Source organism: Etheostoma spectabile, chromosome 7 (genome assembly GCF_008692095.1).
Source record: "Etheostoma spectabile isolate EspeVRDwgs_2016 chromosome 7, UIUC_Espe_1.0, whole genome shotgun sequence".
NCBI lineage: Eukaryota > Metazoa > Chordata > Actinopteri > Perciformes > Percidae > Etheostoma > Etheostoma spectabile.
The window spans coordinates 12,624,083-12,647,697 of record NC_045739.1 but is presented as its reverse complement, the minus strand read 5'-3'; the positions used below and the strand labels follow the sequence as shown (position 1 = coordinate 12,647,697).

The 23,615-nt window shown below is 39.2% G+C and overlaps 1 protein-coding gene across 4 annotated transcripts in view; it reads right to left on the bottom strand.

The window, feature by feature from the left end:
- clstn1 (calsyntenin 1) overlaps positions 1-12,293 on the bottom strand; it is a 45,643-nt gene extending 33,350 nt beyond the window's left edge. For all 4 annotated transcript variants that reach the window (XM_032521634.1, XM_032521636.1, XM_032521635.1 and 1 more), the window contains exon 1: positions 12,026-12,293. In XM_032521634.1, coding sequence (XP_032377525.1) covers positions 12,026-12,107 — 82 coding nt within the window. In that variant the 5' untranslated portion in view covers positions 12,108-12,293. The remainder of the gene's footprint in view (positions 1-12,025) is intronic.
- Positions 12,294-23,615: the final 11,322 nt, after the last annotated feature.

Genomic DNA, 23,615 nt, shown 5'->3' with positions numbered 1-23,615 from the left:
GTCACACAGCGTCTCTTAAAATGAGGAGACAGCCAGATCAACTACACACCACACTGCATGCAAAGAACTCCCAAGTTGCTCTTGCTCAGAAATTGTCTTTATTTTGATTCCCACAAAATGCACGTCTTGTATGTTTGTCAATGATAAGCACATTCAAATCAACCTGAAACTCAAAATGTCCATCTCTGACAAAACAGGCTTACTTAAACAGGCTCTGAAGACTAGAATAGGTGTATTCAATAAAACATATTATAGACATTAACTGGAAGAGCAACGCTGTGTTACTGTTTTCCTTAACAGCAAGCCACGTTCCAAACGCGACTGCTTTTCCGGGCGTGTCCGCCTATTCTCTGACATGTCACTCACAACAATTACCTTCTGGATGGCCTTTGGAACAAATGCATTACCTGTTTTCATACAGAAGTTTAGTTTGCTAAATATATTAAAAAAAAATTAGTTGGATATTGGATGAAAAGGAGGAAATGGTTCTTACATAACATTGCACTTAAGATGTGTGTGAATTTCCCACACCAGGAGTAATTCATGTAGTTCTATTTTATAGAGTTTGATTACCGGTAAAAAAAAATGTTCTATGTTCCATGCAAAATGTAAAATGTTCTATTAAAGAAAAGATAGAAATTATTTGTGTGTGCTGTAAAGTGTTTAGAAAAAATGAAATCGGAATCGGCTAAAACCAGTATCGGCAGATCAAACTCAATAAAAATCAGAATCAGCCTAGAAAATTGAAATTGGTGCATCTCTAGCAGATATGCTCATAAATGGAAAACTGAAGAAGAAAAACGAGACACGAATTAGGTGAAAGCATAAAACGGCAGACCTGGGAGGCAAATTCAAAAGCAAACTGCACTACTCCCGTAAATAAACGTTAAAATCAAAGCGCCTTTCACTCACACACACACCTAGCATTAAATGAAATCTAAAGCACAAGTATATTTAAAGTGTGAAATCCTCACATACATGTGTGAAATTGCCAACAAGGCCCTTTTGACAAGATTGCTTCATCATCTCCCTGCAAGGCTGCAGTGAATGGGAAGAACATTTGTTGTGCTGTGAACATTTGACACAAAGCAACAAAGACATTATATTTGCACAAATGCAGACACCATTATTCTGTGAATCGAGGTGATTTATTACATACTACCTATAAGATAAGATTTTTTATGATTATAAAGGAGAGACTATCTGGGAGAGACTAGTTGTTTTCCTGCAGGCGGGGAGGCTTTGGGATTTAAGATTAAAATAGGATTAGGAAAGAGGCCCGCTGCTGCAACACTGAGGAGGTTAGTGTGGAAGACTGACATTTACTTAATTTGACTTAATTGGGAAACCAATTCATGTAATGCGATGCATACTTACTACTGGCCCAATTACAACCTGCACACTTAGTCCTTCACTCACATAAAAGCAGATAATCCAAGAAGAATCTCTTGACTTTTAACAAATAATAAACATTAAACTGATCAAGTTCCCTTAGTGTCTTTTGTAATTTGTATCCACTCTAAATTGACATAATGTCTTGTTATGTATGTATCCATACATTATGTATTCTTTAAAACAGGCCTGATACAGAATTGTGTCACAACTGGCTTTATCCCATGTAGGGCTGCAACTAACGATTAAATTCATTCTAAACTTTTCTAGCCATTATTTTTTATTAATTTACACAATGTTGCATATTGTGACAAATACTTAACACAAGCTCCCAGAGCCCAAGGTGACATCTTTAAATTACTTGTTTTGTCTGATCTACAGTCCACAGCAAATGCTACAATTTAAGACTGAGTACACCTTTAATGGGTGGCATATTTTGCTCAATAAATGACTTGAACAATTAATTAATTAATTATCAGAATTGTTGCAGATCTAATCCCATGTAGAATGGCAAAAGACATCATAGTCCTAAATCCTTACATGTTGAACATAGGGAGGTCACAACAATGTGGCACAATGTTACACCTAACATCTACGGAAAACTTCTTTTTCAGCTTACTTCAAGTTTAAAGACAAGACGAGCACAATGATTCGGTTTGAATTTGCCTCTAAATTTATCTGAAACATTTATTGAATATAATTGCTGAAATTAAAAAGACAATGCTGTGACTGTGTGTACACTGTAATTCTTAAGTCACTAAGCCATTACAAGATGCCTTCAAGAACAAACTGTAAGGATGGTACATCATTAATTCCAATTAATGCTTATTTTTCTGCCAGAGTACAAACGGACTAAAGACAGGTAAACAGAAAGGGGCTAGCTACAAAGATTTTAGATCATTGCACAAACATGCAATCATCGTGTGCTTAAGGGGTGGATTACAGTGACACACCAATCTATTTATGGCCTCAATATAAATATTAGATGTAAAGTCACAATATAAATACACAGATATAATGGGCTGATGTTTGCCTCCTGTCGAATAATTGATATTAACCCTGTAGAGTCATCCTACGCTGCTGATTTAGAATGAACCACATCTACAAAAAAAAAGTTTATTTCTTAGAAGCCCAACAACAAACGAACCCTACTATTTACTGCATCCACTACCAAACAAATTAAGCCCCAATCTAGCATACACAAAATAAAATCATTTAAGAAGTCATTGAGAAATTAAAGATGTGTCAGACGCAGTGGACAAACACACATATCAATTCGTTACTGTAGGAGAACATATGGATGGTTACTGGACCCACTTACATCCTGGCAACACACTACCTGGTATGCAATCCTGTTACGCAGCAAATAAAGCCAATGACACTTAATCCTATTATGGGATGCATGTACTTCATTCACGGACAAGGTCAAGCAATGGGCAAGACATCAAACAATCAACTGAGGCTGCCAAAACTTTATTATGCATGATATAATGATATTAGTAAAGATGTCCCGCCAGCAACGGGAATCCATTTTAAGATGTCCAAATGAAAAAAACAGAGGGAGAACTCAGAGAAACATTAACTTTTAGAGAGAGAGAGAGAGAGAGAGAGAGAGAAGGGTTGAAACATGCCTAAATTCCTCTAAAACAGGTGGACAAGGATAAAGTACAACCTGTGACTGTGTGCCAAGCTGTGCCGTGCCAAACCATCTACTGATCAGCTCTATGTCTCTGTCCCCGGCCCTGTGCACTCTTTTAAACCAGAGTGGATATCTTACGAGACCATTAATGCTTTCAAATAAATTAGTTGTTAAAATAATGCATGCTTTGTCATGTATAGAAAAGGGTATATACATTTCTCTAAAAGAAGGAGTTTTCAACATGCTGTCTTTTCTTGTTTTTGTTGTATTGGCACAAGTACCTGTGAAGTATAGAGGGAAATATATATGTATTTACTACTATGTTGCTGTAAGTACACTAAGTTGCCATTTAATTAGGTACACCTTGTTATAATTATTATTATAAATAATAATAATAATAATAATAATAATAATACAGTCTGATACAGGCCTGCAATAAATCCTACTTTCACGAAGATTGTAGTAGTTAAAACTAATTTTTGAATGTGTTGATTTGAATTACACAGAAAGTTTTTTAGCCGACCATTGTTGATATAAATGGTGTGTAACTAATAAAGTGGCAACTGAGTGTATGTGTATTTTAGCTGGGTTTTGTTTGGAGTAGGCATTTCAGAATATCAGAAATGTAGAAGTCAGTACCATTACCTGGTAAAATTCCACGATTCTCAATACCCAAATTCAATATCTCGGTACAGATGCGTTATTCAGTGTTTCCCACAGAATTAAGATTCTATTTGTGCCATCAATGACTTCTTCCATGACCTTCAAAGACAACTACTAACACCCCTGACCATTCACAAACACAAAGACAAAGCCTTTTATGGTTAGCTCGTTCTAGCCAAACCTTTACAGTTTGATCTATTAACCGTGATGAATTACTTCCTGCGAGAATGTTACAGCCACAATAGATCCTGTTAAACCTGAGATTCAACATGATGCTTTTACACACTCTCACTGCCTCCATGCCACTGCTGTGATGTCTCTTCTCCATGGTAGGGAAATAAAATCATTCTGCCTCCCCAACACTTTACAGCTTTACAAGTGTCCTGCTACTGTAGAATCGTCACTACTGCCATGGACTTAACCAAATACGATGATACCAGACTATTTACAGGCTACTGGTCACCCAGGGAGAGCCAGAGAAACGCACCACAGCTGTCCAGATTGTAGCAGCAGATGATCAGTCTGTAATTATCAGATAAAGCCTGATAATGCCTAGGAACCTCTGAGGGCGTGTTGTGTAATGATGATGGTGCAGCCAAGTGTCAGGCCTGTGACACATTGTAGAGAGCTCTGCTTCATCAATTTAGCTCATATTTTACTTTTAATGTTTGACAGCCTTTACACCTTCGTCTTCTTTGATTATGCAAATGTGAAGCTCTACTGCACCTCGCTGTTAGGTAAATCAGCTACTGAGCGGCATCTAACTCATTAGTGCAATAATAGTTCAAGTTTTAACTAATTTATTACCTGGTGACTTGTGCCCCATTTTTACCTGGTTTTAAAATCCATTCTCAGTGCTGCGATCACAAGTGGACAGCTCGAAGTACAGGTGGGAATGCACCCAGGTTGCATTAAGGAGGCATTGAGATCCGATCCCTTAGACCACATTTGGACATGGTCAGTGTGTTTGGCCTGTGTTTGTATTTTAAAACATTAGAATTTTGAAAGTTCAAGGTTCTTTATTGGTCATATGGACAGAGGTAGGAATGAAAAGTCTTAGGCATACTATTTTTCATATCAAAGAAACCGTTGAGAGTGAATCGTGTGCTCTGGACAGCCCAGTCTCATGGCAGTTTATGAAAGTGTGTGGAAGAGTGTGAAAATGTTAGCAGGTTTACATAAATCACATACTGAGCAGCTGGTGCAAGTGATTATCTTTGATTCAAAATTCTGAACAACCAGTCTAGACTCTATATATAACTTCAATCAATAGCAAAATTTGCCAATCACAGACAACATAAGTCGAAGCAAGCTTTACAAGCAGAGTGTGCAGGCTGTCTTTTTATTGTTTGAGACTAAATAGCTCAATAAAACAAATAATAAATTGCTAAATAGCTGCAGCAATACACTGAAGAAAGGAGAAGGCAGTATCTGTGATCAGGTGATTGTCTGACCTTGAGGTGTTTCCAGGGAGATAGCCAAAAAAACCTTGGAAAATTTTGAACAGCTTAAACTGTGAAAACTAAATACAGAAGAAAATGTGCCACTTAAATCAACTGCCCCAGAGTATGTACTGTGCAGTAGGCTATTCCTGCTATTGCAAATTTCTAACTATTTAAAATCTCTGTGCTTGCCAGAAGGAGAGCTTTCAACAGCCAGAACCACAGGATCCCTTCATGGCAGTTTAGAAAGCCGCTCAGGGCGTATTGATGTCAGACAGAAATTTCCAACAGAGACAAACAGAAATTGCAGCCAAACAGGCAAAGGTATGAGGTGCATGCAAATCTGAGTCAGGCAATGACTTTAATTATGCTGGTGAGTGGCTCTCTTAATTCCATGGAACAGAAATAATCAATGGACAATCTGCTCACGGTCTGAAACAGTGGGCACACTTCTCTGTTTGTCTTGCCTTGCAAGCTTCTCAGCTTGTTGACGCAAGCCACCTCCATCACAGACTGCAGACTGTTCTAGGGACCCTTAAAGGAAACCCAGACCCCAGAGGCCCTCACTCCCTAAAAACCCTGCTCACACAGGACAGCCTCTCAGTTTCCCTGCCAGGCAACAACATTTGTTTGTCCTCTATGCAGTCCCAGCCACCCAACAGAACGAACACACCCTCAAGGACCGTAGTACTTCTCTGAAGAGGGGGTTGGGAGTCGCAAAACCTTGAACGCAACTCAATCACCTCTCTGTGTGAGTGGCACAAAAGAGCCAGTGAAAGTGAAGTAGTGAGAGTGAGGCGGCTATAGCTCTGTGCAGGCTGTCGGGTACAGCGGACCTGTGGCAGGTATATGTGCTCTTTGGTTACCGGTTTCCCATAGAGCCTGATTCTCAATGTGGACACGCCCAAATGTGAATAGCTGCAGTGCCAGTTTTGCTCCTGGAAGCAATGGGACTCAGTGGAGGAGGTCACACAGCCATATAAGCTACAGATGTGGATCAAATTAAAATGCTCTGGTTTATACTATACTCACAGCAATAAAAATAACACAGTGAAATAGATATTGTTTCAGAATTAGGCATGCAATTTCAATATTGGCATTTTAAAGAAGAAAAAAGATATTTCTGTTATTACAATTTTAGTGGATTTGAATAGTTTATTGTAATATCTTCACAAGATACTGCTCCTGTAAAATCCCTGATCAAACTGAATTGAGCAGATTTTTGACTAATTATTATCATTATACTATATAAAGGGTAAATTAATTAAAATTCTGAAAAATTCTGACAATTTCTCATATTGGTGTTTTCAGTTCTGAACATTAATTTTTGCTCTTCAGTTCCAATGTATAACGTCAGGACCAAGGACTCACATAAATGTAAACTCACAAAAATGTAAACTCACATAAATGTAAACTTCTTTCTTAGTGGCAGGCTGACACAACTTCACAGTCATCTGGCAGAACTTAATATTCACAACTGAGTGACCCATTCCTGACAGTTCACTGACTCTATTCAGCCAGGGAAGGCACCAATTTTACCACCGACCCAAATTGAGTCCAGTATTCTCATGGCCTATCTTTCCAGCACTAAGTGGCAAATTACCAAATATAAATGCTTCAACAATTTAGCACTTTCATGGGATTATCTCATATACACATTCTTGAGGGGCTTGAGTTGCAATCCCACAAACAGTGGCCACATTGTGACGTGCTTATTCACAGCCCGACCCTTGAAGTCTAGGCCTAAAAGCCCTTTGTTCCTCTGAGAAATCTCCGAAATGGAAAGAAATGTAACTTACAGGAAGAGGGCCTCTGTGTAGGGCAAGTAAACTGTTATTCAGGACAATACAGGGTAAAATGTTATGTTTATGGTTCTTATATTCTACAACACAGAAGCAGTAATAAATGTTATATCCCACTTTATAACAATGCAAAGTTCCTTCATTACCTCAGTCCTGATTGTCGGTTTGTCATCAGGATATTATAATAAAAACACAACAGGTTTCAAATTAAATTAGGTGTAAATGGAGGCATTTACCCAAAGAGCGTGTGATTAAGTCTGACTGTGGGTAGTGCCACCATGCGGCCAGTTACAAGGCACTTTGGTGCTCATAACTTCTTTACCATGAGGTGTAAAAGGCCTATTTTTAGATTTTCTCTTCGAAATTTGCATCAACAAATTTTATCCAGTCTTCCTCTAGATCTCATGCATATTTGTCCAAGTCTGACAATGTTTAGGCTATTAATTGTTGTTTTTTTTGGTGTTCCATTGTATTTTCCTTTAATTGGCTGCCAATATCTTGTAGGCATGGTATATTTGACATTGACTACCATAACACTTGAACACAATGTTAAACTGTAATTAAATTTGGATGGACACAACTCTTAATATTCCTGCATATAATGCGGTACAACAGTATAATATGCAAAGGTATGTGAGGTCTGAGTCCTTTTAGCTGCATCTGTATCCAATGATTGCTGATGATAAAGCCATTTATCTTGTAGTGACTAAACATTGTGAAATAGAGAGCCGAAGTCCCGCCCCTTCTGGTGGACCTCATGGGACCTTAATTCGGGAGTGAACGGGGAGAGGCAAATTATTTTTTGTTTGAAAAATTATCTTTTAAATTGATGAACATCATATTTGTAATCCATGGATCAATACAAAGAAAGTCTCAGTTAGCCTTAGGTTTGTCATAGTACCACTTAGAGTACCACTAAGTTTTGTGTAAAACCACTCAGTGATCCAAACCACTCATCTCTTGTCTCACACAATTTACGTCACCTAGCTTGATGCTCAACTAGCTAGCTAGCTTAGCTCTGTTCCACAACACATGTAACGTTGTCTTACCTGATGTGTTTTATCCAGTGAAGTGTTTTTAGCAGATAAGCATAAGAGAAAAGCATAAAAGAATAAGCAAGATATGCTGCTCATTTGAGTATCGTTACATCCCGAGTACGACACACACAGACATCGTAGCTTCGGTGAGAGGTCATCCATGTGACATTAAAGTGTGTAGTCTTTCTAATAGATTTATTTATTATAGTTTGTATTTTCACAGTCTTATACTTCAACAGTTTAACAGTAAACTGAGACTTTTTTTGGTTGAAAAATTATCTTTTAAATTGACAAACATATTTGTAATCCATGGCTCAATTTAAACGGTATCAAAAAATAATTTGCCTCTCCCAGTCGACACCTGTTCATATTTTTCCGAATTAGGTCCCATGGACCAGAAGTAGAAGGGTGTGACTTCGGCTCTCTATACGTGAAGAAACTCACTAACCATCAAATTAAATGGGTCCTATCAATCAAAACCACCTAGAGGGATGCACTGACGACAGCTGATATTTAGTTTTACCAGCCGACAAAAGTCATGACATGTTCAAAGTGAATCTTTAGACATCTGGCTAATGACAGAAAAACAGTTCAGTTGATATTTAATTATGTTATTCCTTAGGAGAAACAAGTCTGTAAACTGGCGCTGAATGATGGCATACAACACAACAGTGTTACAAGAGCTGCAAGGGAGAGCCAAACAATGCAGTCATTGTCAGCTGTGTGCATCCACATAGTTTGTCTGTTTGCCATAACATAGCAAGATGACTTACGTCACACAGATTGTTGGGAGCTAAAAGGTTTAAAATGGGGAATCAGAGTGTCAGCAAATGTGAAAATGTGAGCATATTTATTAACCCAGGGTCAACAAGGTCACAGTGACAGGCAGACATCCCAGGTTTGTTTTTCTGTGATCCTCTAATCAATGGACCTATATGGGATGAGAGCGTTTCATAAGGTAGGTTTCAACAAATATTAATTTTTGAAGGCTGATATCAATGTTGTAAGTGAAGCTGCTAACGGCCACTTAGAAAAGCCAGTAATTAAGCACTTAAACTACAGCAGAATTGATTAGTAAATTCATGAATTAGTTGATGTAATGATCATAATCATTTAAATATTTTTTTCAAATAAAAGCGAGGAATTTTAGTAAGAATAAAGAAAGTGTCAAATATGTTCCTACATGTCTTAGGTAGGCCTTTTTATATGAGCATTTAAATAAACAGAATATTTTAATGAGGCGGTGATCAGAGAACAACCGCAGAGGTGTTTCAATTTAAAAAGTATTGCACATAAAAAGTAAAAAAGTATTGTATAATACACTGCTCTAACAATAACTGACATGTAATTTTCAGTGGATCAACGTTAGGCTTTTCTAATAAATGCAAGAAGAGGAAGACTGCGAGCAAATATTTGCACCTAACGTGTAATATGTATGTGAGGGGAGTGCATATGTTAACTTAGTGCCACACAAAGCAGGGCATCCAATTTGTTCAAATAGAATTACTTAATTTGATGATGAATGGGCCAGGAAACTTCCCAGCAGCCAGCTTTTCCTTTGTCTGACTGTTTGTGCAGAGAGGAGGTTCGTGCATTTTCAACAGACCTAATGTTTGACTTGAGACAATGAAGACACCCCGCAATTGATCAAAACAGAAAAATAAATAGATTACATGGGCAAGACCTAGAAAACAAGTGACAAAAGCCACAATGGATAACTTGAGAAACTTCAGTAGAAAAACCATTATCAGCGGTGGACAACACCAAAGAGTTAAAAGCTGTGAGGCTTCAACAGGCCTGCCACAGAAGATACATGTTTGCACTAGTTTTACACACTGACAATTCCCTGCTCGCAGTGTAATGAATCATACAGTCTAGGTTAGAATTTTGATGGGTATCAAAACGATAGAGTAGGTGAATAGCTGAGGATGCAGCTGGGGGATATGGAGAAAATCAAATATCACAATATTTTTGACCAAATACATCAATGCAATATTGTAAGGTAGATTTTTGGTGCTTTCACAAAAAATGTACACAATGGGATTTTAGATAATCATAAATAATGTGGTTATAATGACTAAGTGGTTAAAGGCAAAAAAATAATTACTGTAATGCAGCCTTTAAAACCATGAAAAGACAACCTTTCCATATCCATAATTCATTTAGTCTTATCTAGTATATCAATGTCAATATAATATCGATATATTGCCCAGCCCTAGCTGAGGACCACAACAACTCTTGCCAATGCTGATAAATTCACCTGAATGCGCTGAAGGTTGGTCTTTTACTCTATTAATAAAATCAAATAACTTGTAAATATCCAAACTAGAGGATTCAGAAGCATGAACCACTTAGGGAAACACCTGAGTAGTATATGCATGCCCATCTGCTGAAAGGTAGTTGGTAATAAATGTATGGCATGTAAAGCTGGACTGCAGGTGACAAGAGGTGGGGCACAAAATATGCAAGTGACCTTTGGTTAATAAAAGATAAGCCCTCACCAAGATGGTGATTTCACAGGTCTCCTGTACTGATAAAAACAGGGAAGTCAGCAGGTGCACTTTACAAACACACATTTGGCTACAACATAAAAGTCAGATTCACACTCTACCACCATGACTAACTGCTACAGGCCTTTTCCTTTTGATTGATGAAAAAAGAAATTAAGTTACTGCTTTACAAATGGTAGCCTCCAGGTGCTGTGCTAGACGTGGCAACAGGGGGGAAAACATGGCTGGATTAGAAGCCCCTGTTCAGACTTTTATGGACTAAAACAGACTTTTATTTATATATATATATATATATATATACTTATATCCATTTATGGTCTGTAAATAGAGAATAAAACGGGGTGAAACATTAAAAGAAAACAACATACATTGGCCTCAAGCGATAGTGACTGCCCAGGCATGCCAATATGGCCAGTGACTAATATGCACCTGCCTTTACACACCCTAAAACAGGAAGCTCACACTGGGGAGTCAGTGGATTGGGTTTAATGTGAAAACACAGTATATAAATTCGTGCAGTGACGGTGTTCATGTCTGAGCAGTGAGCTGTTGTAAGGAGGGAGGTGGACCGCCCTGCAGCAAATAAAGGCATGCCTCTCCTCAGTGTGTGGTGTCCATCGGTGACATTGCAAATGAAGAGCGCAGTTGCACTTACAGTTCTTATACAATCTCTGGTTATAATAAGTAGGCCCATACACTGAGGGCTTTATACTTAAGCCTGTGATCACAACACATTAATTATTAAATCCACCTACAAAACAGGGGCTTGTAAAGAGGATCTGCAATGCGTAGCCAACCAAGCTCAATCGTGGTGCGATCACAAGGTTGCTAAACCAAGCATCAGGCCTATGGAGGAAAACACCTATGTGGATTAATTAACACTGAATCAAAAAAAGGGGGTTAAGAAACATATCATCACTAGCCTTAATTCCGATGTACTCAGATATCTTTAAAAAATTAGATTAGACAGAGTAGCCTACCGTTACAGGGGGTATCACAAACGAGTTGATTTTTTTTTACGAACTTTGCATTGGGTGAAAACATATTTTTAATCTTATATCAAATTGTTAAGAAGTGAGTAAAGGACACCAGTGCCCACAAACAGACTGAATGCAGATGTCAGAAGGGGGTCGTTTCGTGGCCTTGATATTATCTCCAAAGTAGCCTATTTCAGGTTTTAGTGCTTTAGGATAAAACCTTACACATTTATAATAACAATGGTTAACAGTTATATAATGTGTAATTTGTGGTTATTAAAAGATGAAAATTGATGCAATATCGCGGGATGCACTTGCTGCCGCCGGGGTACTTCGCTACATCCATCCGCTGCGGCTCCAGAGCTGACCATCCCTGAGCAGGTTCCTGAACATCCCTCAGGACCGCACAGCCGAGCTAACGTCTAGTTTTAACTCTCAACGCTTGGGAACAACCGGGAAGCTCCGGAGAACCGTTAAGTCCCAACGTTTTCAAAGAAACCTGTCTGACACGTAACGTTACAGCAAGACACAACACAACGAGAAATAAATCCCAGCTTAGTTACCTTTAGCTGCCTCCACCGCACATAATAGTCCGAGGACCAGTCCGACAGCGGATGCAAATTGTGTATTCCCACGGAACCGCATCCCGACTTCGAGTTCAACCGTGGCGGAGTAAAAAAACACAACCTTCTTCTTTCCTCGTCAGTCGGGCAAAATGTTTTTCCAACAAGAAAAATAAAATCCAGAAGATGAGTGGTTACCACGGTAGCTCTAAGATGGCCGTCGCCGCCGCCGCTCTGCTATCCCCTTCAATCACCGCTTCTCTCGCAGTTTTGCAGATTGCTACGTTCAGGGACCGTGGGCCATATGTGAGACACGTTACGAGCGCACTGAATAGTGGCCTATACGATCTTTGTTTATATGCAGTTATGCGTCCCCCGTGACAGGTATTCGTGTAAGATCTAACCACTGAAAAAGGAAATTTGCTTCGCTAGCAAACACAAATGATCAAATGAGGATTTGACCTGTAAAAATGCCAATGGAAGACATTTACCCAAATAAGAACTCGAGATTTCCTATTTTAAACCAACAAAAAATGCTTTTCTGCAACTGCCCTGGCTCCCCAGAACGTCAGGCAATCTGAAAGGGGTTAATATTATTACTATTTCAGCTTTGTGTTTAAATCATATCTCAACATTACTTCACAGCCAATCTGGAGCTAGTTTGTATTCTAGCACAGAAAAACTAGTAGGCCTAAGTATTAGAATGGTAGGTAGAGGAATGGTTGGCTGATCCGGGCCCAACAGATAGCCAAATTTGTGTCTCCAAGCAGGTTAATCCAACATGGGAGGTCAGTTTTGTTCTCTTGAACCCTAGATCCCAAATTATCCCAATTAAGATAGCTGCCAAAAGATTATACAAATAATACTGTTTCAAAATTGTGTGATTTGTAGGCTAAAACACTAACAGTTAATAACATAACTATAAATTGGTTGGACGATAGTTGCTAAATCTGACAAATTAAAAGTTTCTGGTGTTTATGAGCAATCAAACAAAACGTATAGGCCCATTCTGCTTCCCACCTCAGATTAAATGAATTTGGGTTACACAGCATGTTTGGCATGTGTGCTAAAATAGCTGATAAAATCATGTGTTTGCAAAGATGACATATAGCACACCACACTTCTGTGTTTACAAACAAAATCTCTGAAGCCACTTCTACACACATTCAACACTATCGGTTTTATTTGATTTGGTTATCACACAAATTCAGTCCTTTAGGTGATGGGTCAGACAGCACCCTCTGTACTTGACCAATTGTTGGACTGTGAAAACACCAGGAACAAATTAATAAGTCCAAGACTTAAACAACAGGTGTTGAAAACAGTTTTCTTTTCTAAAGCTCACCTTTTAGAAAACATCTGTCTCTCCTGATATCTAAAACAACTGTCGACCAAAGTATTTTTATTTTTCTATTATATCAAGTCAGATCTACCACGTAAGTGCTTAGAAACCCGAATCTTATGAAGAGAACCTGAAGGCAGCATGTGTCCAACGATGGCCAGTGACGTCAATACTGTTATTGTGGGAGCGCATGCAGCTAGTTTAGCACAGCCGGCTAAACTAAGACCGAAGGCGGGGGTCAAATGCCTTTTTGTGCTATAGAGGTCCAGGGATCAGCAGAATGTGGAGTGCATGGCCGAATTAAACACAGCACTTACAGATGGAGCTCAAGGGTTAACAAGGACCCTGTGTTTCTGTTTGCCTGAAGACAAAGACCAAATTAATTTTACAGTTCTTCTATTGTTTTTAATAGTTGTAGGCCTGAAATTAGACTTTTAAGGTATCAGTTCCCTCAGATATCTAAAAGGGTTTGGCATATGCTCAGGGTTGAGGTTGGCAGAGCAGGGACCCATTTGCCGCTTGGAGGCCCTGGCAAGATAATCTTTGCAGGGGTGTAGCAACCAATTCTGGGCCCTGTATAAAGGCATTTTCTATGAGCCCCTCCCAGTATCCACAGCTATTCATTCTAGCATCTTTTTGAGCCCTCCTCACATGAGGGTCCTGGGTACTCAGTCCCCCCTCCTCAGTCTGACGCCCCTGAATCCAGGCATGGTAAAATGGATATTAGCCTACAACAACATGACATTACCAGAATATCACAAACTAAAATGTGTGAAAGTGCTTATGTGTCTCTGAAGTCAAACAAGTTGTTTGATTCATTGGAGAGGCAAAATGTGAACTGTAAAACCTAAGTAGGCCTACGTCCATGCTAATTTTGCCCTGGGTTTATTCCACAGATTGACTTAAAGAATAAGCAGCCACAGTGAAAGAGACTTGTGCAACAATGGTGACAAGGTGAAAACAATACCAGCGTCGCTATCACGGCTGTTAAAATTTAGCGTTACAATGGCCATGTATGAGTTAGCCACTTTTCTCACCTTGCAGTACTACGGCACAGCAATAAATGGTATGTGAGAACAAGGCTGTGAATTGCAAATGTGGGTGGGGGCTGCTGTCTAATCAACACCCTCAGATATGGATAGCACCCCTGAGGAGAGAGGAATGCAATCAGAGAATCACTACATTTACATGCATTTTTGCAATATACTAAACAACTTTGGTATGTCTGCTACTCATGCAAATCCAGACATGTGTGACTTTAATTTGTTTTTGTACGAATCAGAGGGTCGTGTGAAAAGATCACCAGTCCAGGATGGAAAGTCTTGCAATGAGTTGGTTGATAGGAAGTGAACTTGAGACCAGTGATCTTGCTTACCTCGCTTTACAAGTCCTGCTGCAATGTTGCATGTTCTCTAAATATACCTTTCTCCCAAATAAAAAAGTGCAAATGACAAAAATAAAATTTTAAAACAGCAAAGACATACACGTCACAAGAATAAAGACCAAAAGTTTCAAACAAACTCCCACACACTTATCTACTATATCTATATTATCTATACATATCTTGCAAAACATTTGTAACGTTTCTGCCTTCACAGGCAGAAAGAATAAGGTCAACAATCAGACCTCAGAGCAGCCTTGATAGTTGCAATTATCATGGAGAAACAGCAGAGAATGGACTTGGCAGTGTGAGGCCACAATTAAGTGATGGGTCTATAAACAGGGACAGTCTATGGGCATCAGGGCAGCAGCAAAGCTAAAGCACAATGCCTGTTTGTTTCCAGTTTGGCAACACATGACATGAAGTGGCCTAGAGAAAGTGGAAGTGCCCCCCCTCCCTTACAGATGTCTAGCTTTCTAGGGATGAGACAGAGTGGCCATTATCATTCCTCTGTGAGACAATGGCAGCTTGGTGGATAGGTGTAAGACATTAATGAATGATCAGAAGGGTGTTACTTCCTCCAGACCATCTCACACACTGCTGTGAGTCCTCTTCAGGGATCTCCAGAGGCTGCTGGTGATGTTTTTTTATGGAAACAGATTTATTGGTAATTACAGTGTAAATTGTAGAGAGGTTGATTTGATTGATATCGGCCTACAGCTGCAGAAAGTAATTATTGTTTTCTCACCATTCTATTGAAGCTGTCACCCTCCACATTTTGTTGCTACTCATTTGCTGCTGTTCCACTGCATGGTACGACTCAAATCCAAACTTGCTCTTTTTTGGTTTTTCATTAGCAAAACAAAAGTTGTGGATCATAGAAGTAAATAAATAATCCGTTTTATTTCTATGTTGTGGATAGTAGCTTACCTGGTGCTTTTTCAAGATTCCAAGTAAGCTGAGCCGTTACTTTAAAGGTGGAGTTAAAACACCGCAGATCACTGATTGGTCAAATCATGGATGTCTTGTACAAACCCACCATTTTTAAGCCAAGTTTTATTCACTCTACCCAGATTTTAAAAAATAGCAGCTTGCAAAAATACGAAGTGCACTACATCTTACAATTGGCGAAGTGCAAGTTTGGTTGCCAATGAAAGATCAAAGTTATTAAAGTCGCTGATATGTCAGTGAGGTTTTTTTTTGGCTCATTTTTACATTGTTATGACATGATTCATATAGTGTTGCAGATATCTGCTGTCAACCTAGCATTACCTTTTGCTCATTAGCATATCATATATATAGAGAGAGAGGACAGCAGACTTTATTATATATTAATAATCCACAAACCATCGCAACAAGTCACATGGAACGAGTGTCCCATTAAAAAGTAATGCATATCATCACTTTTTAGTGTCCCTTGGAAACAGTTTATGTTGTGTCGTGAGCTTCTTTCAGCATTTTTCTAAAAGGATGCACATGTGTCATCAAATTGGTAAAAACATTTCTTCATTTGCTTGTATTTTGTCTACTGGCATTATGTTTTCTTAATTTGAAATGTGTTGAGCTCTCAGGGCATTACTAAACAACTAATCAAGAAAATATTTGTGAGCTAAGCCTGATACAAGCATGCACTACTGCAAACTCACTCCTGGCCTAATTACAACCTACAGACTTCAGTCCTTCAGTCACATTAAAGCAGATAATTTAAGAGGAAACTCTTTACTTTTTGGAACGGACAATCAACAATTAACTGATCAAGATCCTTCAAAAATGCTGCAATAGTGGCTTGAGAAGCATGAGTGTCTTTTTTTCTGTATCCACTGTAAATTGCATTATGTTTTGTCTTAATAATCATCTAACAAGGCCTCATGCAGATGCATGTCATATGTTGCTTAAGCCCATGCAGGGCTGCAGAAGAACCTTATTTGCCATCCGTCTCAGAGACTGAGCTCCCTTCTTGAGCCCCCGGACAAGGATTTGGGGATTAGATATACCACATTATTTGGGTGGTCGAAGGTCAGAATGCCTCACGGCTGCTCACATTATTCAACATCCTTCCACGTCAGTTTTATCTCCTTCTGCCTCAGTTATACACTTTGCCAGTATAGACAGAGGGTGGATACACTGGGGGATGGGGGTTGAACATATTCAGTCACTGACCATAGGAATCACATTGTCAGAGATTTCAATCATGGTGGGTGGTTGGCAGCAGACGGAGCATGAAAAAGACTTTGCTATCATGGGAATCCCAGTGGTCGTGACCATTAAGCACCACAGCTTCCCAATATTCTCTTTCCTGTCTCGTGTCTAGACTGCAGCTTGTGTCTTTAACTACTGCCATTTTTCTTGTCCTGCCCAGCGACCAGAAGATGCCATTTTCTTACAAGGACAGATCTTTCTCAGAATTGTTTGGAGTGGTCAACACTTTTCATAATGACTTTCTTACTGATTTTCTTTCTGATTATGCAATTTTACTATTTGTTTATTAGCGTCTTTTTCAGAAAAGGAGCAGCATGCTTTTGAGAATGTGCCCTAGTATTTAATTGGCCCAAGGGAAGAGCTCATTTTAGAGGATTTTAGCTCTGCAAGACATATCCCATGAAATCTGAATGTGTGTCACCTCATACATTTAAAAGAGTCAAATTTACATTTTTGCTGAAAGATTAATTTCATGTACAGTGAGACTTCAATCTTTTTTTCTGTTTCAGCATGGATGTCTGCTTGACTTTGCTCATGAATACATTTTTAAAATCCTTGGCTGGGGAAAATTAAATCTTACTTTAGAAGATGTTATCAAGTTCTTTCACAGGAAAAAAAAATGAAGCCAGTGAGTCTGTATGTGCAGGAGTCTGGCAACAAATCCCACAGGGAATTGAAGCCATGCACCTTTAAGCTGCCTTTGCTGACTAATTTATACATTCTTCACTGGGAACACTTAAAACTTACCCTCTGTGATTGATTCCCTTCCACTTAAGTTGCTCTCATTTATCTTACAGCCTGGGTTGTCGCTCACAGTCATTTATTAACCACTGGCTCTTTCTCTATGTGCACACACTCTCACTATGCATGTCCTGAAAAACGTCCTGTCAGTTGTCTCTTTTTTAACAAATCCCACCCTCATTTATCAGAAGCCTCATTGCAATTCCTGTCAATACTACAGTGAGGTTTTTGCAGTTTACCTCATGAGACTACATCTATTCATTTCCCTGTTTGTTCTTTCATTTCCACATTGATGCTATGCAGAATCCTATTTTGGTTTATGAACAAAGAAGCTGTTTGGAGAAAGGTTTTCTGATGTGGTCTGACGGCTGTGATCCATATTCCAAATGCACTTCATTATCAAATCGTTTCTTTGGAAAATATACATCTCCCCTAATGTACTAATGTGTCATGGTTTGTAAAGTAGCCACTGGATATTCTTTGGCCCTCTTGATTCTCAATAGCCAGCAGTTTCCGCTGTCTCTCTGACCTCATTGTCACTGATATAAGGCCAAAACACTCACAATACATGGTAAGGAGTGAGTGGGAATCTGACAGATGGAGGCTTGGTAACCTCACAGAATATTTCAGTCATCTCTTTAGGGCTCAAGGACTCTGCAGATAAAGCTTTCAGTCAGCACCTTCAGCCACATCTATATTCATGAGAGCTATGTTTTAGTGATATCACTGGTATCAGATGTCAAATATGTTTGATTGCATTTGCATTCATCATATACATTTGAAACTGAATCAAACAAACAAAATCAACATTCATTAGTAAAAATGTTAATGTTTGCCACCAATGTGTCGCAAATTCCTCCAGATGGGCATCAGGTTGCTCAGAGAGTGTGGATGCCATGATTCTGATGTTCTTGTTTTAAAACAATGACCCCTGATCCCCACAGAAGGTCACCTCTGACACGCCATGGGTAGGGTTCATACTGTGGGTCACACTGGTGTCAAACTCTTACCTCCTTGGCTTTATTGCCTCGGAGTTGGAGAGTTTAGGGAGGGGGCAAAGACATGGCTGTCACAGCGAGTGCAATCAGTCATCCGTGATAGGCTGGCTCTTTTGGCTCCCCAGATACTCCCACTCAAAATTAAAGCCCTGAGAATGGCAGCTGATGAATATGGACATGCTGGACAGTGCTATGTTGATGCAGTCAAAATGTACTCCAGAGGGATAGGATACTAAAGATGCCAGGGTGGTATTTAAAACGATTGTAGAGTAGCTCAACTAATTTGTTAAAACAGGAATTACGAATGGATATAAAAATATATCCACATATTGGTCTGTAACACCTGAACACATAAAATGTTGTGACAGTGTGAAAACTAGCTATTGCAGGCAAGCGGAGAAGTCTAAACAGCTAAAAGTAACTGGTAAATGGTTAGCTAACAGCAATGGATACGGTTGACATAAAAGTAATGAAAAGTAGTGAAACACTTCAAATAGTGACTAAAAGTATTGGGAAATGGCAAAAAAAGCTAAGAGCATTGGATAAATGGTTTAAATATCTACAAGTATTAAAAAGGTTAAGATACATAGCAAAAAGTAATGAAAAACGTCTTGTCTCTGCCACTAGTGAGTACACTACAAGTGGCAGTGGGACTTATAACATGACCAAACTGACCTAAACATTGACAGTTCAACTGAATGAAAAACATAATTGCCAGTTTAAAAGTTTAAAAATCAAACCAATACATGGAACATGATGTCTGCTGTCGATGAAGTGGTGCTTTAGTTCACATGACAAAAAGGTTGGGAACCACTGCTGTGGACGTCTAATCTCTGTGCATTTCTATCTCTCGTTTTTGTTAAACACTTGACATGCACAAAAACGCTTGCATGTGTGGACACCCACACATCGGATAAAGATATTAACACAGAAGCGGACCACATATTGCCCACCCATTTTAACAACCCCCAAGCTGAGACATGTCTGTGATTCAAATCTGCGTTACCGTGTTTGTGTATGGGAAAACCTGCTGTCCAGACACCGGAAGTGAGCGGTCTGCTCCCTCATTACCCTTGAAGGAGGCTCATATGGCGCGTGGGTGATATAACGTGGAGGAGGTTAAAAAGGGCTTGGAGCCAGTGTCTAATCTATCGTCTCTGACCGAGTGTGCACCGCAGTTGGGAGCATGCTGACCTGAAACTTGCCAGGACAACAGAAATCTGGTAAATTATATGATAAAATAACATCTGAGAAAAATCTAATACAGTACTAACCAGTTTAAGGAGAGACACTAAAGATACATAGGGTAAGAATTTTAACTAGATATCCCCATGAAACTTCCCCAATTGATGACTTACATCAACACAATCTTTTTTTGTATCACAAGTTGAAGAAATATGCAAATGACGCATTATGGAATGAATGAGGAACGAATGAGGAACTGGTTAGTTAATTAGATGTTGTTGAATGACCGGGACACAAGCACCAATGCTCAGTTACTGATAAACAGACTGGGAGTTACTGTATTCATAAATAAATGGCAATAGTAAGTTAATGAAAAGTTAATGAGGAGCATTAAAGTGTTACTTTATTTGTAGGGAAACTCACATTAATGATTGAACTCAGTTTGATGCATTACTTTATTTGGAGGTACCCACAATGTTTCATTAATGGTAGATGATGGTTGAGTAATCATTCGTTAATGATTAACCACTCAGTATGATGTAGAGGACTGCATTGGGATTGGAATTCTGCCGGTTGCGTGGGACCCAACACAAATATCGTGGAAGCGGGCCAGAATAAATAAATGATTACATGATTATATATATTTTATATATTTATATTTACAATTGACGAACATGATGTCACTTAAAATATTAACTCAAGCTCTCCTCATTTTCTTTTAAGAATTCATGGAAGAGTTAAATACTGCATTCCAAAATTGTACGACCTAAAAAGCAGAAGTCTTCACCTCTTTAGTTTACTTGGGTCTAATGATTTCTCCTTAAAACAGTGTCAGATCCCTACTTGTTATAATATGGCTTTTTCCTTACAAAAGTCTGACTCTTCTCCAAGTATAATAAAAACAGGTTCCCCAGTCAGTGCCCTTGATCAAGGCACTGGCTCAGATCTGGAGTTGGTCCCCAGGCGCTGTAAGTGTCTGCCCACTGCTCACTTGAGGGATGGGTTAAACGTATGTGTATGTGACAATAAAGTACATTTACCTTTATAAGCTGGAGGTTGGTGCAAGCTGACCTCTGGCCTGTGGGAGAGTTCACACTCGTAAACACACTTAAATCACAGATGTATGGTCTCTGCGGTCAGCTTGGCCTTGGCCCATGATTACAGTGTTTCTATCCTGCTCCCTCGCTGCTCATAATTAGGTTGTTAGCCTGCCATTAACTGAGATCAGCGATTATTAACTAAATAGGTCAGCACCGCAGACGGGGAGCAATTGAAATACCCGTGGTCAAACTCAGTTCATGATACTCCCGTCGACAAAAAACAGAGGAACCGGAAATCACTTTAAGCTTTGATAAAACATGACACATGATCCTCAGGCTTGTCATGTGTGATTATTTTTAGAGCTCTTTTAGCCCCTTTAAGAAAGTCTCTGGCTAAGCTCAACAGAATCAACACATCAGTGCTGTCTGATGCTTAGGAAGGTGGAAAGCTGCTCCTAATGCATCCATTACGTTAATCGTGTTCTTTCATTACAGATTTGGTTGAGCTTGGCCTTTTCCTTCCAAAAGTCTGACTCTTGTCCAAGATAGACTGCTAGTTCACTTACTGATACACTGGCTGTCTAAAAGCATCATGGGGTATTTGATTGATGAATTGAATTTAGTTGATGATCAAATAATGCACTAACTTTGCACAACATACACACAACAAACGACACAAAGAGTTACACCAGACGAGGACTGACACGTTCAAAGACAGAGTGTCATGTTTAAGCTCTCTTCATAATGTAACAAAATATTACTAATTAATATTACAGATTTGGTTGAGCTTGGCCTTTGTGAGAAACCATCGTTTCAAGGCCACTAGAAAGATTTACTCTTATGTGATTACCTAGACTTGAAGGATGATTATTATTTTTTTCTGCAGCTGAATAAATACATTTTTACTAGACTATTAAAATGAAGCAGTAAAAGATTTGAAAAAAAATTCCAACTCAATGTCTACTTGCTAGATTTTTCCAGAGCTTTTAACCGTGTCATAGGGTCTTCATCAGTTTGCAAGCTCAGTAGCTGTAATGATTTAATCTACACCACTTTCAGGACTTCTCATCCATGTTAGCTTAAAGTTAAAATGTTACAGGAAATGTCTGCTGATGTCAAACTACTGTTTTCAGTTTAAGAAAGAATTTTCACGCTTATTTTTGTATTTTTCTTCTTATTGTCAACAAAACCATCTGTGAAGAACAAAAAACAACAATGACTTTATCCAAATAAGTAAGTCATGTAAGTATGCTGCTGCAGCAAAAACTTGCTATGTGTGGCCATGTTTTAAAAACAATTCTCCAGGACACCATGCTTTATTCACTAAATGTTTTCAGCTCTCTTTCCTTCATCATTGTGGTGTCTGAGGCTGTTTACGGTTTCCTTATATGGTGTACAATTTATTGGTCCATCGTGTGGCTAATAGACAGAGATGGAAAAAATAAATTAATGGGCCTTAAACAAAAATAGAGAATATTACCAGCCTTATCCTTCAATCAGTGAAATGTAGTTCCATAAATACAATGGAACAAATGGTCTGATTCAACTTGTGTACATGGATGAAATATGTTGAATCAAAACAATCCTGTTTTAAAAATACCTAAAAATAAGGTCTAAGTCATCATCAGTATGTACTAGGTGACTACCTGAATATGCATTTAATGTAATGTGTCAACTTAAAAAAAGTTTTGCATGAATAAATTCCATGGTGCATACGTGCCAACATCCCCTGTGACCTCACGTGAGGAGGTAGCAGGAGACTTTGGCTGCTGCATGCTAATCAAGGATTAAGGTATTATTTAGGTGAAGGACCTTCTATCTCCCTCTCTCTTTCTATCTTTCCCTCTCACTCTCTCTCTCTCTTTCTCTCTCTATTTCCCAGGCCTCTCTCTGTCTTTCTCTCGCTGCACATGACCTTTTAATTATTGATTTTCAACTTGCTATGCTTCATCTTTCCTCTCATCTCTCTTCTTCTTCCCCTCCATCGTCTTTTTATCTTTCTGGCTCGTTTTCTTCCAACGCAAATCACGCATGCACGCACGCACGCACGCACGCTTAAAGTCTTCTAGTCTTTTCTCTTCCACTTTCTTATCCCTCCTCTGTTTCTCCCAGACTTGCCTCCATATTAAAATGCGTAGCTATTGGCCACTGGCTGCAGTGTCAGCATGGGGAAATGGGGAAGGCAATTCATACTTGGCTGTCAGCCAGGTTGGAGGTGAGTGAGAACACCTCCACCATGAGGAGACAACCAGAAATGAGCACAGCAGAGGAGCTCAGAGGCATCAATAATCCAGCACCTCTTCCTGCACTAACGACAGCCTCACACAGTCTCCTTAACGACCACATGCTCCTCATGCTGCATTATTTGTACAGTTGAAGCCCAGACTGAGATGAATGTGAGACTTTAAGTGTGTCTCCCCTAAAAATCCCACCCCATGCAGTTGTAGGTGTGAAATATTATTTGGTCAAAACTGCATATATTTTAATGTAGCGATAATGCAACAGCCCTCTTGATGAGATGTGATTTGTGCTCAGGGTTGTCAGTTTTTGAAAAGCCCCCGACACGTTTACACCCACGAGAGGTTTGGGTATATTTTCCATAGAGCACAAGCCCAGCCCTGTGGGATGCCACTGTAAAAAGGCTGTCACAGCTTTCATTAGGTCTCTGTTAGGAAACCACACACACACACACACACACACACAC